Source organism: Eublepharis macularius, chromosome 7 (genome assembly GCF_028583425.1).
Source record: "Eublepharis macularius isolate TG4126 chromosome 7, MPM_Emac_v1.0, whole genome shotgun sequence".
NCBI lineage: Eukaryota > Metazoa > Chordata > Lepidosauria > Squamata > Eublepharidae > Eublepharis > Eublepharis macularius.
In genome coordinates this window covers 6,908,900-6,924,836 of record NC_072796.1, presented here as the reverse complement: position 1 = coordinate 6,924,836, position 15,937 = coordinate 6,908,900, and the positions used below count along the sequence as shown (strand labels likewise).

The 15,937-nt window shown below is 46.8% G+C and overlaps 2 protein-coding genes across 2 annotated transcripts in view; both read right to left on the bottom strand.

The window, feature by feature from the left end:
* Positions 1 to 1,210: 1,210 nt before the first annotated feature.
* On the bottom strand, positions 1,211 to 1,645 carry SCP2D1 (SCP2 sterol binding domain containing 1). Its single transcript, XM_054984869.1, has one exon. It carries the CDS (start codon positions 1,643 to 1,645, stop codon positions 1,211 to 1,213), a length of 435 nt encoding a protein of 144 aa, XP_054840844.1.
* Positions 1,646 to 3,547: 1,902 nt separating this feature from the next.
* The window catches only part of DTD1 (D-aminoacyl-tRNA deacylase 1), a 37,661-nt gene continuing 25,271 nt past the window's right edge, over positions 3,548 to 15,937 (bottom strand). Inside the window, exons 5-6 of the mRNA XM_054984359.1 lie at positions 12,927 to 13,103; positions 3,548 to 4,988 (exon numbers count right to left, since the gene is read on the bottom strand). Coding sequence (XP_054840334.1) covers positions 12,948 to 13,103 — 156 coding nt within the window. The 3' untranslated portion in view covers positions 3,548 to 4,988; positions 12,927 to 12,947. The remainder of the gene's footprint in view (positions 4,989 to 12,926; positions 13,104 to 15,937) is intronic.

Sequence of the window (15,937 nt, the reverse complement as noted above, 5' to 3'; positions counted from 1 at the left end):
GAGACTAAGGAAGGACTGGGACTTCCATGCATTATAAAGGGACAATTAGTGTAACAATACAAACCTGTGCCCTTTGAACTGATCCTACATACGTGTATTCTTCACCGGGATTCTACTACTAAGCATCACGAGAGATAGTCACCTGCCTCCGAGAAAAGCTTTATGTAAGCAATTGAAGATAGTTTTCCTATTGTTTAGAAGGAAGCACCATATATGGCTTAACACACACACACACACATCCCATTAGGGATATGCTCTCTGGCTTTTATTCTCATGCCTTCAAACTCTTCTTGCCAATGTTAAATCTACTTTGCTATTCTAGGAGATGATCAGCTCTAGATCTCCATTATACGGAAGGAGCAACGTTTCACATGCTGGTAAATTCGTCTCTGCTGAACAGAGTGTTTCCCCGTGTATTAGCTTTCTGCAAAAGACACACCTTGATTTAAATTCTGCAACCCTCACCTGCCATTCCCTTTCTGCATTTCCCGGAGGTTAATATGCAGCTATATTTAAAAAAACAACAACTTAAGGCTGGACAAGAGCCATTAAAAATGCACAAAAGGCAGGAATGAGTAAAACAATAACCCAATAACAATATTGTTATTGTAAAACAATAACATATTCAAACGTGAAATGACCAGATTGATTTGCAATAGAGTAAAAGATGATGCACAATTGATATGAACATGTACAATGAAATATACATATAACAGATAATTCACAATTAATGCGAACGTGCGCAACAGAATATACAGGACTGCTTGACAGAGGGCCCTGACCAAGACGCAAGGCATTTTGTTGGCCCAAGCCGAGCACAGGGTGTCCCCCTTCCCAAGCCAGCACTAGTGTCAGACTTCGGCTTGGGCACAGCTGACAGGGGCGCAAGCCCAAGAGGGGGAGGCCAGTCGGTCACCTCCTGCCTAGCCCAGGGCTGGGACCAAACTGAGCTTCTGGGGTACCTTGGGGCTACCTTCACAGTGATGCCCTAAGCAGTCACATGGGTGGTTGGGCAATGCTTCGATGCAGCTAGTAAAACAGATAGGGGTTCTCAGTCAACAAGACATATATTTATAATAGCTTGACCTTAAATGCGCAATCAAAACTGTCAACGTTTCCAAATCTACTATATATTTTCACTCTCCTCTCTGACCAGCATCTTGACTAAACAGAATAAGGGGACCCTTCTGCTTCCTTGCCGCTGAGCCTCTCATAATTTGATGTAGTCTTTGAGAACTGTCTGCAGTCTATGACCGAGCAGAATATCGCCTTTCACCTTTATCTTGCCCACCAAGAAAGCCCGCTGTGGCTTGACCTTGCCCAGAACAAGCTCCATGAAGTCGTGCTCGGAGAGGGTGAACACTGCGTTGGCAGACTGGCGGGAAGGTCCTCGGTAGACCTCGCCAGAGCCAGTCTTCAGATCCAGAGTCCACTGGGCCACCATCAATTCTCCACTCATGATGTCCCACTGAAAGATGGCACTCACATTTTTCACAAGCTGAATGCCAACTTCTCTGATGCGGCGGCCGATTTCTTCAAACACCATCTCACTTTGAAGCCCAGGGGCATTTTCTGGAGAATTTTTAGCAGCCACCGTGAGAGCCACGTAGAATTCAGAGGCAGCCGTTTCCTCTGCTGCTTTCATCTTAGCAGGAAGACATTTTTTCTTTATTTCCTTCCACATGTTTGATCTTAGATGGAGGGGATGACCATTAGCTACTCAGACTTCAGGCTTCTGATTTCTTTCATTACAAACACAATAGATGTGTGCGTGTTCCAGTGGCTCCTTATCTCTCTGGCAGTGATCTGGTATCACAAGCACCAATGACTCTGCCCAAATGAAGTGTGAGTCATTGTTGGGTGGCCACATTGTGAACTCAGATGGAGCAGCCAGTCAGCATCAAGTTTTGATTAAGTTGCATGCTGTAACTCCATTGGTGAATTTCAAACCAGACCAGCACCCATAAAGGTGTGAAAATTAGTCCAAATGAATGGACCGGGGAAGGGATAGATTTCCAAGGACCAGGTTTGAAATCTCCATCTCCCTCCACATAATATGAGAATCATTTAAAGCACTGCTTTCAAAATCCAGAGGAGTTAGCCGTGTTAAGTCTGTAGTTGCAAAATGGTAAAGAGTCCAGTAGCATCTGATGAAGAGAGCTGTGGTTCTTGAACGCTTATGCTACTATAAAGTTGGTTAGTCTTAAAGGTGCTACTGGATTCTTTACCTTTTTGCTTTCAAAGTGAAGCCCAAGGGGGAGGACCATTCTAGGGGGGGAAAGTCTTCTGGTTTGTACATTTTTTTTGAATTTCCAACAGAGTATTATTTCACAACCTTGTAGATGACGCAAGGAAAGTGATGGGCCCCACTGTGTATAAAACTAAGTTTGCAAAATGTCAAGCAGGTCACAGCAACAGGGTGGACGGCATCTCCTTGTTGGTGTCTTCTCCACAATGCATCTCTCCGGCTGTTCCCCCATGGTATTAAAGGGAGCACAAGTTGCCATCAGTGACAGGATACAGATCCTTGCGTAAGGAGGAGTTTGCAGGGAGAAGCTTGTAACACAGGCAAAGTTCCACACACTGGAGTGGATCTAGCAAAGGCACCTTCCTGTAGCGTAGGAAGACTTCTGATGCAAGAGACTTGTCTTGGGGAAAGGCTATGTTTGCTGGAGGAAAACGCTGCCACAAGAACAGATCAGTATGATCCAGTCTAAAATGTGACAACCACACCCACTCCCATTTGCCACCAAGTGTACATTCCAGAGGGAACGGCAAGCGGGTCCGGGCTCTCTGGTGGAAGCATATCAGAGACTCGTGTTTCCAAACACATTTGTCTCGACTGCGCTCTGTTTTTCAGGTGCACGCCAATGAAAAGTGTTGGACGTGCCCCTTGAGTATGAGCCGGAGTGAAGACTGGGTTCCAAGAGCATTTAAGAACAGAATTCACACTTAGCATTTGCAAAGCATAAACTCAAGTCCCGTATCATATCTTTGCATGTGACCAGAAAGGAATTTAAAATTACCATTCTTTTCTCAGGATATCAGCCAAGCAGCTGGAGACCTCATTTTCCTTCTTTGGCAGGGGCTGAAATGCCTCAGCTTGCCAACCAGCAACAGTGACCTGCAAACTGCTACCCTCTTTACACCATGCCTACTTGGAATGACCAGACTGGCTTTGCCAGCTTAGACAAAAAAAGCCAGCAGATGCACAAGGCAAGAGAAACAGTGGCTTTTGTGGCCTCTCAGGGCCAGATTATGGCCCGATTGTGGCTCAACAGCCCCTTCTAAAGAGGAACAGCCTCTCGAAAGGGCTATGTGACACACGCCTGCATACATCAAACACTGACTACCAATGGTCAACATGTTGTGACAAGGCTGGGCAGATCTCACGGAACAGATGAAGCAAAAAAAGCTTCCTTTGAGAGGAGGCTGACTGCAATGCTTTTCTCTATGTAATTCTGGTATCTCACATTGTCAGCAATGAAAAAAACGACTGAATTTGCTGGAACACCTATAGAAATCCAACACAAGAGAGATTCAGGTGGCAACACTTTATTAATAAAGTTCTTCCCCTTCTTGAAAAAGTTTAAAAGACACACACACACACAAATTACATACAGTTCACAGAATAAATAACTGGCAGATGCGCCTTGCCCATGTATTTTCCATAAAAATTGTACAGCCAGACACACGCACACACAAAATACAGAGTCAATGTGCACACATAAAAGTTTGCTTAAGTGAAAGCACAAGGGGAAAAGTCGAGTTTATCAAAATGGATCGCCTGATCCGTAGTACCAGAGCTGCTCCAACCTGCACAGAAAAACTACCAGTCAGTATCTTCCTATCACGGACTGTCAGCTGGGGGGCTGACGCATCATCCGGGCAACGCGGGGAGCACTATGCCTCGGCTACGGTTCCTCTCCCATGTGCTGGGAGGGGCTGGGAGGGGGGGGGTTCCTCCAACATGCTGGGAGGATCTAAAACATGGCTCTTCTCACAGGGCCTGGGGTTTCTTACGTTATCATGGTGGTGTGGAGCAGTCAGACTGCAGCACCTTCCTTGGCACCACAATAATGTAGGGCCTGGCTGAAACTAAAAGATTCGCTGTTACGTAAAAATGGCTGTGGCATGGTTTCCAAAACCCACCACGTCAAGTCCCTGCCACCCCAATCACATCTGTAACCAGAAATGAGGGATCCACAAATTCTGTACGGCCTTCTTACCAGTCAGAATCCATGTGTGCCAGAAACCCCAATGGGGAGCGAGGGGTGGTGCACCATTTCTGAGGTCACAGTGATTTTCTGAGGCACTCAGAAGGGACTCCAAAGATCAGCATGAGGTTCTGGGACAATCCCCCGCCCCCTTTCCCAACTCCGAAATCAGAAGGAAGACTGGCGTTCATCTGGGTCGCGCTGCACTTCTAAGGTGCATGAAGTATCTCTGACAACAGCTGAGTCCCAGAATCCTCTGGCCCTCGGACCCGGGAAGGGGATTGTCTCTACAGGTGACCTGACGCAGGCGCCTTGGTATGCCTGAGGCACTGACAGCCGCTCCAAGGGAAGGTGAGACATAAGCAGGTTCCCATCCCTCTCTCAGCTCAGCAGGAAGACTGTTATGCTTGAGGTGTGGGAAGGGGGTGGAACAGATACCGACTTGGACGAGCGTGTTTAAGGGACTGAGTGGTGTGGGTGGAGGGTGCAGTTCCTCCCCATTGATGTGGGGAGCAACCCTGCAGAACTGACCGCCGCAGCAAGGTGAGTATTGACCCCAAGAAACAGAAAAATGTGATTTACCAACTCCACTTTTAAATACGTTAGCAAAGGACACGGGCCACATTCCGTTGGTTGCGAAGACAGCATGATGCGGATCCTTAACTTCCAGTTTCTCTCTTGCTTTCTGCCTCAAATATTTCTGAATAGGAATCGGGTGTCATCCTCTAATGAGTACTGAAGGTCACCAGCAGCTTGTTATGGAGCTTTTACCTGTCAAAACAGGGGGAAAGAATAATCACGCGACCTGGAACTGCATGACCTAGAAGTCTGCCTTTCCCAAAGACAGTATAATTTTAGATCCTTATTGATTTCAACTGTCACAGCGGAAAGTACTTTTAAAAATTCCATAGGAATAGCCTCGTTTGAATGCCAGTTTAAAACTTGGCTAACCTTTAGAAATAACCTCCTATTTATCAAGAACGATCGAGCCCAGGACTTCCCACGTCACGCATTGTTTTCTCCAGGATTCAGGCTGGAGGCACCATCTCCTTTTTATACTTAAAAAAGCAGGCGTATATTTTCTTGGTCACTTCCCAGCGCAAGGGGCAAAGCTGTGTGCAGTAGCTCAGGTTATGTTTCCTACTGGCAGCCTAAGATTTACTCTTCGCTTAGTCAGCCAGGGATCACACTGTGTTTTCCGAGGGAACTGTGACGCTCCTAGGATTCCCCCATGCCTGTCAGCGACAGGTAGACTGTCGTCAGGGAATCCTGCTGTGTCTTTTAGGGTACAGCCATGGATGTTATGGAGAAAGGAGGAAGGAAGAGATCAATGCAGCAAGGGGCCTGCCCACTCCAAAGAACACGGGAGGTTTCCAAATGGATGCTTAATTTTTCACGGCACAATGACATGTGGCCCACATTTTGGCAATCACAGTTCTAGAGTGCCCTTCCAACTTTCTTTGTACCATCTTTTTCTTCAGGGAGAGATTGAATAGCAGGAGACCAAGAACAGGGCCAAATAAGAAGGAGAAGGCAAAGGGACAGTCTCTTTCATTTGCAGGGGGACAAATGAGTGAGCTGACCTACGGAAGTGGAACCAGAGAAGCAGGGAGTTCCTGGAAACCTAAACAACAGAGCAAGCCCAGCAGAAAAGGGAGGCCTGCTGCCTCAGAGAAGTCACGGAGGAAGAGGACAAACGTAGAAACCTTTTGACGAGAAAATTCTCTGCAACTTTAGGAAGGGGGATTTTAGCAGCAGTGGAATGAGGAAGCCAGATGGTGGGGGATGGAGAGTGGAGCTGGAACGGAGAAAAGCAAGGCATCAGGAGAGAGCAGCAGAAGCCAGAAGGGAGGGCAAAGGGAAGAAACAAGACTTTGAAGGCAAGGATGGATGAAGGAGACGGTTCTTTTTATACAGTGGGAGAAGCAACGGCGTGTTTGAACTCAGTGGGGAAGAAGCCAGAAGAGGGGAGCATGTTAAGGCAGGGAATCTGGCAGCTGGAGTCAGGAGGGAAAAGGCTCAAGGGAGCAGATGGAAAGCACTGATGAGGACAGCTGACTAGTCATCTCATCAGGAGAGGCAGGAGGAAGGGAGGGGAAGACTTGTGGGAGGCTGGAGGAGGGAAGTGGGGCAGAGGCAGTAAGGGGTCCATTTTAGGTACTCTGCACCTAAAAGCAGCCCGTCGGACACAGAGAAGCTGGCTGCGGCCACTGCACTTCAGAGTCTACCTTGGAAAGTTTATCCCCCACAACCACAAAAATTGCTGCGATTGTTCTGCACTTGTTTCCCAGCCCCCGCTTTAAAAATCTGAATTCTGCTTTTCTCAGCTCCTAAAAGCAGATCAGGAAAAACAGAGTCCCTCCGAGGGGCGGCTGCTCAGTTCCTGCTCTGATGGAAAGAAGCACCAACACGAGGCAGAGTCCCCATCTTTCGATGAACTCCCCCTGTCCAGGAAGGCTGCTGGATGAGGAGGAGCCTCCGATTCCAGGCCCGTGGAGATGCTTCCCGGACCTTCTGCTTGGGCCTGGCGCTACAGACTGCGCTTGTGGCCCTGGAAAACCTTCACTGCCCCCAGCAGGAACGCCTCTGTAGCCAGATGCATTTATTGATAGCTCGCCTTTCTGGCTGAGCCTTAAGGTGGATTACAGAGTGTCGGTCAATGCAGCCCGTAGGATGGGGCATTCAAAAAGCTGAGCAGAGTTGAGCAACAGGATTCGGATTGCGGAAACTAAAATCAAGGAAAAATCTGGAACAAAGCTGAAACAAAGCCTTCAGTATCATCACGGCACATTAAATGATGCAGAAATAGGGTAATACATACAGCAACAGACAGTGTGTACTATACACAGTTGTATAGTCCCCAGTCCCTTTCCCTTCGATAAAGCATCTAAACCATTCTAATGGCCCTATTAAAGGTAAAGGTGGTCCCCTGAGCAAGCACCGAGTCATCACTGACCCAGGGGGGACGTCACATCACGACGTTTTCTTGGCAGGCTTTTAACGGGGTGGTTTGCCATTGCCTTCCCCAGTCATCTACATGGCCCTACTACCTTGCTAAAAATGCCCTTCTGAATAATTCAGTTTTGCACAGTTTGTAAAATATCGGGAAAGTGGCGGTCTTCTTGACTTCAACAAGCACGCCACATATATGTACATGTGGAGTCACGTTTGCCAAAAAAAAAACCCTGCTGAGTCCTGAATCAGATGGCTCATTTCCTGGTTCCATGCTAGATAACAACTTGGGGCTATGTGCACTGGAGGTTTTACATGCAGGCACCAGTCAACCGTGATGCTCACGTCTATATTTAGCAGACCAGTAGGCAGGACCAGGGCTTTTTTTTGGGGAAAGAGGTGGTGGAACTCAGTGGGTTGCCTTTAGAGAAAATGGTCACATGGCTGGTGGCCCCGCCCCCTGATCTCCAGACAGAGGGGAGTTTAGATTGCCCTCCATACCGCTGAGCAGCGCGGAGGGCAATCTCAACTCCCCTCTGTCTGGAGATCAGGGGGCAGGGCCACCGGCCATGTGACCATTTTCAAGAGGTTCCGGAACTCCGTTCCACCGCGTTCCGTCTGAAAAAAAGCCCTGGGCAGGGCAGATACTCTCAGTGGGTGGAGCCAGCAGGCACAATTCACACACACGCACAGCAGATGAGATTATCCAAACTCTCCCACGCTGACCTATTTTTATGGGAAAAGGAAAAGGTCCAGTCTGAGTTATTAGCTCTGCACTGGTGAACGGACACCGGCCTGGAGACACACCGGCACTAGCAGAAAAATGCATCCAGTATTGTGCTAAGTAGATTCAACTGCAGTTTCTGTGATGCCCCTGGGCCCAAGCAGGAGGACGTGATTGGCCTGCAGGCATGTGATGAAGCAGGCCACTCACAAAAGCTTATTGCTCCCCCGAATCTGTCAAATATTTCAGGTGCCTTTTCATTTTTGATGCAATAAACTAACACAACTACTCCAATGAAAATTGGTTTCACTTTTCTCATCCAATGCCCTAGCCCAAGGTATAAAAACAGACTCCAGCTGTGAGCAGAAAACATCTCCTGTGGGTGTGGAAGGTCTCCCATTTTACAGGCAATGCTCACCAAGCCAACTGCCTGCCAACTTCACACAGGTAATTTTCACCTGGATTAAGATCTCTGGAGGTCCAGGGTCTGGGGAGGAGGTGGAGCCAATAATCAGTCGTTGACTAAAAGGCTGCTGCAGACCGAAGTACAGCCACTCGTGACGCACAGGGCAGATCCCTTAAACCCCCCCAAAGAAACAGAGGAAGGTTTCATTTTCACAAAAAGCGGAACCAAGCTGGTCAATGGGAAAGGCACTGAGGGGAAGAGAACAGAAGTGATCTTGAATACTATTGCAGATATCAAGTATTTCAAAAAGAAAGCTGCCAAAGGCCTTTTTTGGGAGGGAAGCCCAACAGAAGTGTTTTAAGAAAGTAAGTTTTCTTCAGTCCTCTCCAGTGCCACAAAACAAAGTAGAGCCCAGAAGGTGTCCATACCTTAACTTTTTCATTGTTTAGATTTTCAGGCCCTTAAAATACTAAACCACACCTACTGCACATTCTCAGTCACAATGCTAATTTTGGGGGACAAGACTGAAATGCTATCAATGAGGGTTCAGAACACACAAAGAGCCCTTCAAATCCAGCATCACCTTTCAAGCAGCAACCTAGGAAATGTCTCCAGGAGGCCCCAAGCCAGAAGTGAAAGCCATCTTCCCCTCCTACAGACCTCAGCAACTGGTATTTAAAGGTACAGTGCCCCTAAATCTGGAGGTTCCATTTAGCTATCGTTGCTAATAGCCACATGGCCAGCAGTCTTTTGAAGCCATCTAATCCAGTGGTTAATCACTCCACGGCAACAAGTTCCAGAAGTAAATTATGCATTGGGAAAAACTCTTCTGTTTAGGTACCACACTGGCACTCTGCTGTTAGAGCAAAACTTGGAAAAGACTTCAAATCCCTGATTGTAAAAAAAAAAAAAGAACTAAATGTATGATCTTCAGAACCACTTTTTTTGGTAAGGAATTAGCATCTCTTTAAGAACACCTCAGTTTTAAAAGAGAATCTGTATTTTGCAGTTTCTCTTTGCCAGTCTTCTGAGTGCCTGCTTTCCCCCCCTTTCCCTGCCTTTGTTCCAAAGCTTCTACTGGACAACTTGAAAACGAATCCGTTGGAAAAATTATGGCTGCCCAGCATGTGAGTCTTAAATACCTTCCTTGCAGGAGGTAAGAGAGTCAAAGCAATTTTCAAAATGAAAGCCTGGAAAGCAGCTTGATTGAATGACTTCCTTACAGAACTGTATGAAACCATCGTTGAACTCAGTTGGGAAAATTGTACAAAATGTTCAGTGAGTCATTTGGAGAAAGCAGCTTCGCCCCCTAGAGAACCAAAAATAGTCCCTCTGCCCAACCAGCCAGTTCAACACAGAGATGAGGGGCTGCCCAATTGCGCCACCCCATGGCCAGATCAATATTTCTGACCACAAAATAAAGGGGGAATCGTTCTCCGCGCCTGCCTCCTCTTTCAGACAGCACCAACTGCTGAAACGGTATCGATCCAGCAACCCAATGGAGCAGTCAGAGGACAACTCCATTTATAAAGTGACCCGTTACCAAGTCTGCTAACTTTGCCATGCGCCAGCGCGGATTTCTGGTCATGAGAATCAAGTGTTAGAAACAGCACTCGTTATTCCTGAGCCAGGCAATAATATTTTTAACAGCAGCCAAGCCTTTACATACATGCATTTTGCATGCTTTGGGGTCAGCTTAAACAGCTCCCCCAACTGTGAATGACAATGAGGGGTGGGGGGGCCTCACTGCTCCCCCCTCCCCCCTCATACACAGCTTCCTTTTCAGTTGCCTGCTTGTCGTTGGCTCCCAATGGAAGCCACATGTTGAACTCCATTGTTCTGTTCCACTAATGGAGGCGCTTCCTTGCAGCACTAACAGCCTTCCCTGGGCACAAGAGGCTCCCGGGGCAGCAGAAGGCTCCTTATGCTGGAGCAAAGCGCCATTATTTGCAAAACAGATCTATGGGACCCTGCCCCAAGGTTTCTGAAGGCCAGCGAGAACCACAGTTGGCACATCTGGGGCACCAGTACAAACAAGGAACAAAAACCCGAAAGAGGAACAGCATGGAAAGGGGGGGGGAGGGGACACGCTGCTCATTTCCGCGTCTCCAAGTCATTTTGTTTGGAGGATCATCTGAACCGAGCTGCTCTTGGGCCTGATCTAGATATTTAGCAGGAAGGAGGCACTGCAGAAGCGGCAGAGAAAGGGACTGTGGCACTTCAAACTGCAGGGGAAGAATGATTATTTTTCAAAGATCCCCTCTGTTAACAATTCTTTGTGAGTGGAAAACGAGTACAGCATGTGATGAACAACGCTAGAACCTTTCTATGATAAAACTTCAATCTACAGAGGTTTTTTTACATGGGAGCGGATTCAAAATGGGATTCTTCTCCACCTGCCATCTGAAGTGGTACATTCCGATCGGCCGCCCTGAGACTCTACAATCTCATTCTGCTGCAGGGGGGGGGGGATCAAGTCTGTTGACCTTACGACCATCTAAGCGAGGCTATTATGCAAGGCCATTGCCCTGCGTAGGGCTACCTGGTAACATCAAGGCAGAGGCAAGATTCAAGCTGGACACCCGGTGGCTCACAGGCCCCACCCTTCAGCCACTACATTGCCGGAGTTGCCATATGACACCCACATTTATTGACAACAAAACCGTCACAAAAACTCTACCCGAAGGACTTCCACTCAAGGCTTACCACATATCCAAGTCAGTTTAGGTTTTTGCCAGAATGCTGCGTGCCTTGACATCCCTGGGAAAGCTGAAGGGCTAATCAAATGCCTCTTGAGCTATGAGTACCAAGGGTGGGATGCCCCCGGGGAGGGGGCATTACCACTTGACCCACGTTGCAAAGGGTCTGGGGAAAAATATCTAGGATTTGGTCCCTGGAATGGAATAAGCAGCATAAAAACATTATACTATAAAACAAAGCATAAAACAACTCTTCTCCAGTGGCGGACAGAGACTGCTAAAATCAAAAAGTTCTGAAAGTGCCTCCCAATGTGCAGGTTGCACCCTGGGGGGAGGGGTACATGTCCTCAATTAAGACTCACTGGTCTAGAGGTGGAAAAAAACTAATTGAGGAGGAGAGATGACTGTCTTGTGCACAGACTGGACCTCCCACCTCTGTCAAGAATTTAGAAAGGCGGAGCTCCACTCCATCACATCTCTCAGGATGTAAGAGAGTCCAGTGGCTGGGGAGGCAAGCCCAGGGTGGTTCAGGGGAGAAAAAGCCTGGTCTTTAGAGAGAGAAGAGGCAGAGCAAGGAATTGGCATGGCAGGGAGCAAGAAACGACTGAACGTTGAGTCAAGGTGGGTACAAGGAGAGCAGGGAAACAGTTGGCTGTAGAGAGCTTCCCACAGCAAGGGGCAGAAGCCTGAATGAGACAGGGAGAACAAGAGGGGTTCACTGCTCCGGAAATAATCTGGCAGAGGGATAGCAAATCAACTAAAGAGAAGAGACGGCAGGAGAGGCCAGTGGGAGACAGTCATAGCCAAGTCCAACTGGGGTGTGTGTGTGTGTGTATTAGTTAACATCCATCTTGCATGCCTGTCCCCCACCCCAAACATTCCAGTGGTCCACCGGCATATTTTAAATTCACAAGAGGACGCACTCCAGATATCTCGATGTCCTCGGCATACTTAATTTGTGTTAAGTGATCCTGAACAGGCACTCATGCAAAAGAATAGATCAACTCAAGGTCCGCTTCTTCCAGCATTCCTTGCAAGAATTCCCATAGGCACACGGTGCTCTACAGAGAGTGGTTCGCAATACAGCAGTCGGTCACAAGTCTCCCTTTTGCCACCGTGAGAAAAGGGGAAGGATTTAGCAGTAGGCAAGGGAAGGAAAGGGCTAGAAAGGCACAAATTTGTAATTTTTTCTTTGCCCTGTACTGAAGCATGCACTGACGTGCGAGCCATTGGCTTGAATGCCAGGAGCAGGGCATTTTTTTCAGCTGGAACGTGGTGGAATGGAGTTCCGGCACCTCTTGAAAATGGTCACATGGCTAACCCATCAGGTACTTCAAACTTCTACGTTAAATGGGAACCTTTCTTAGAATTTTTATCCAAAAACAAACTTTTATTAACAAAGTTAAAATATCATGATATTGTTGACATGGAAATGTGGGGGTTCTGGTGAGCTTCTTTAGTGGAACTCTATTATGACGATTATGCTTTTATTTTACTGGTAATATTATTATTTTACGTTTTTGTAAAAGACAGAACTCTCTTATAAACATGTTATCTCTGTATTAAGAGAGAGTTGGTATTTTGTATTGTTGGAAAGCTATAAATGTTTTATTGTTATATATAAATACTTTAATAAATTTTTTTTTTAAATGGTCACATGGCCGGTGGCCCCGCCCCCTGATCTCCAGACAGAGGGGAGTTTAGTTTGCCCTCCGCGCCGCTGAGCGGCGCGGAGGGCAATCTAAACTCCCCTCTGTCTGGAGATCAGGGGGCAGGGCCACCAGCCATGTGACCATTTTCTCCGAGGGCGATTTAAACTTTAAAAAACTCCCCCCTTGTTCCAGCTGACCCAAAGTGATGTCGTTGCGCGGTCCTGAGTTCCACCACCTCTTTTCCCAGAAAAAAAAGCCCTGGCCAGGAGTCCATACCTAACCCTGTTTGTGATCAAGTTAAGGTTCTCTTTCTGAAGACACGTCCCCCTCTGCTCCACTGCTGGCGCTGGGATCATTTTTACTTCTAGGAACATTCCTCTCTCTGCTAGATTCAGAGGGCACCTTCACCCTGGTCTTCTCTTTCCTCTGTTGTTGTTTCTCGAGTTTTGCCAGCTGTTTGCAAAGAAAGAGAGAAAAGAACGGTTTCACAAAGGAATGCAGAAGAGGTACAACAGCAACAGCAAGATCCTGGATGCTAATGCGAAGCTGAAATAGGGCTGAAGAGGCACTGCCCAAAACATCTTCAGCTGATGATTATACTCAGACAGCTTTATCTCAAACACAAACACACACACAGGCCTCTGTGCCCTTCAAATTACGTGCCTGCCTTTTCTTCGGCTGTGAATCTCACACCACCACTAATGCTTGGAGTGTCATCAAAGCCACACCTTTCCCAGAAAACATAAATGTGCAACCCCTTTTTAAGTAATGTTTGCATTCATTTTAAGGAACAAAACTGCATGCAGCTTTAGGAATACTCCTAACAATAAAGGCAGAAAGAAAAGAAAAGCAGCCCCCAGCTAAAAATCAATCACTGGAAATCCCTGCTGGGGTATGTGTAAATGATTTAAGCCCACGCTTAATGCTCCCATGGAAATCAACGGAAGTTAGGAGTGCTTAGCTTTGGCAATGCTGTGCCTTAAGACTGCCAATATGACACAGTATAAAGGGAAAGAAATCTCTATACTTCCGTAAACCACTTGTTATCTCGACATTTTTAAGGATCATTGTAATGATTTCAAGAAATGGGTGCATGCGTCTTTAGATGTTTGGTGAGATAGGTGAAGAGTGGGGGGGGGGGTGAAAGAGAGAGATGAGTGAGTGATATGATTGGTTGATGACAGAGAGTGGGCGGAGTGAAGGCAGTTTTCAGTTATTGAGAGAGAGAAAAAGGTTCAGTCAGGGCCAGAGAGGCGAGCTGTGTGCAGCCTGAGTGTGTGCATGTATTTGTGAGGGAAAGGCAGCCTGAGGGGAAGCCTGAACTGAGTGTGTCTGTGAGACTATATATTCACTCTATTCAAAGCAGGCAAACTGTGTGTGCGCCTGAGAGAGAAAGGATTGAGAGTGAAAAGAAAGCAGGCTAGCTGTGTGCTGCCTGAGGAGTTCTCTGTGAGAGAAATATAGAGCCAAGAAAAAGAGGCTAACTGCGTGTGAAGCCTTACAAGAGATCTGTGTGAATGAGTTTGGGTGAAGCAACTAGAAGAACTAAGAACGACTTTTATGTAACCAATACGCTTCTTAAAAAATAAACTTTTGTTTTGTTTTGTTATATCCCAGAGTAGCAGTCATTGTTATCTCCCATTCCTATCCTCAGGGCCACATAGAACCACGAAGGAGCCTGACGCATAAATACGATACCAAAGGGAAAACTTAAATAAAATATATTGGAATTTAATATTCCTGGTGGCAGCTAACTACCCAGAGGGTGTGAAGGGAAAGATTAAAGCAAAATCCACCCTAAAGAAAGTGAAGATCATAACAATCATAAGCAAATATGGCTTATTTATTTTAACCCTCCACACCCTGTCTTAATGGCACACATTTTAACTGAATTAAATATACACACGGACTGTCAAAAAGATAAATAAGGGGGTCCTAGATCAAATCAAGCCTGAATTCTCCCTAGCAAATAAAATGACTAAACTGAGGCTATTGTATTTTGGCCACGTCATGAGAAGATTCACTGGGAAAGACAATAATGCTAAGAAAAGTTGAAGGCAGTAGGAAAAGAGAAGACCCAAAATGAGACAGCTCGACTCAATAAAACAAGCCACAGACTTCAGTTTGCAAGACCTGAGCAAGGCTATAAATAATAGGGCGTTTTGGAGGCTATTAATTCATAAGGGTTGCTGTAAGTCAGAAGTGACCTGACAGCACATAATACACAATATATACACTTCCCATATTTCCCATCTACATCCTTCTAATTTTGCAGACATGTTACTTCCTGCTTCTACATTCAGGTTACAGAGCTGGCAACTGAGAACAGCTACAGATGGTGGGGACCTCCCTCACCTCCTCAATCATGCCACAGTCTGCCAAGCGTCACTACGCCAACTTCGGTGGAGGCAAAGAGAAAACACACAGCTGGTGTTCGTACTTTCAGCAGGACGCTTCCAGTTTTTACTATTACTTCCCGGATAGCCAAGGACGCAGCCTGGCAACACCACCGTTTCAAATCTGCATACCTGCATGGCATATCACACAGGATGTTGGGAAGATGAGGCCTTAAGATTATGGCATGAGATAACTCCCCCCTTCCCAAGATATCCAGCCTGATGAAGTGTTTTGGATCATTCCAAAGCCTTCACACTGTTTTACATCATTTTAGTTGGTCTTGATAAAAGGTATCATGTGGTCAGGGCTTTTTTTCTGGGGAAAGAGGTGGTGGAACTCAGTGGGTTGCCCTCGGAGAAAATGGTCACATGGCTGGTGGCCCCGCCCCCTGATCTCCAGACAGAGGGGAGTTGAGATTGCCCTCCGCGCCGCTCGGCGGCGCGGAGGGCAATCTCAGCTCCCCTCTGTCTGGAGATCAGGGGGCGGGGCCACCAGCCATGTGACCATTTTCAAGAGGTGCCGGAACTCCGTTCCCCCGCGTTCCCCCTGAAAAAAAAGCCCTGCGTGTGGTTAATGGGTTTTTATCACTGCTGTATAAAAGATTATTTTGGAAACTACATTTTCTAACTATGTTACAGCAGGCCTCGGTAATCAAGAATGTGAATACATCAGTTGTGATGCACGTTGAACAACAACATCAAACTCTGTGAAGGAAAAAAAAAACGTAAGTGAGCCCATATCCTACAGAAGAGGGTTAATCACAACAACACAGAAAAAGCAAATAAGGATGTAATGGGAGGCAATGAGACATAGTTGGATCTGTTTTGAGGCAAATGTGCAGAGTGGCAGGATTTGGGAACACAACACAATGCAGAGGATTAGGGAGGGTA

Excerpts from the sequence above, each read along its gene's own strand:
- SCP2D1 (XM_054984869.1), bottom strand. The coding sequence starts at position 1,645 with ATGAAAGCAGCAGAGGAAACGGCTGCCTCTGAATTCTACGTGGCTCTC.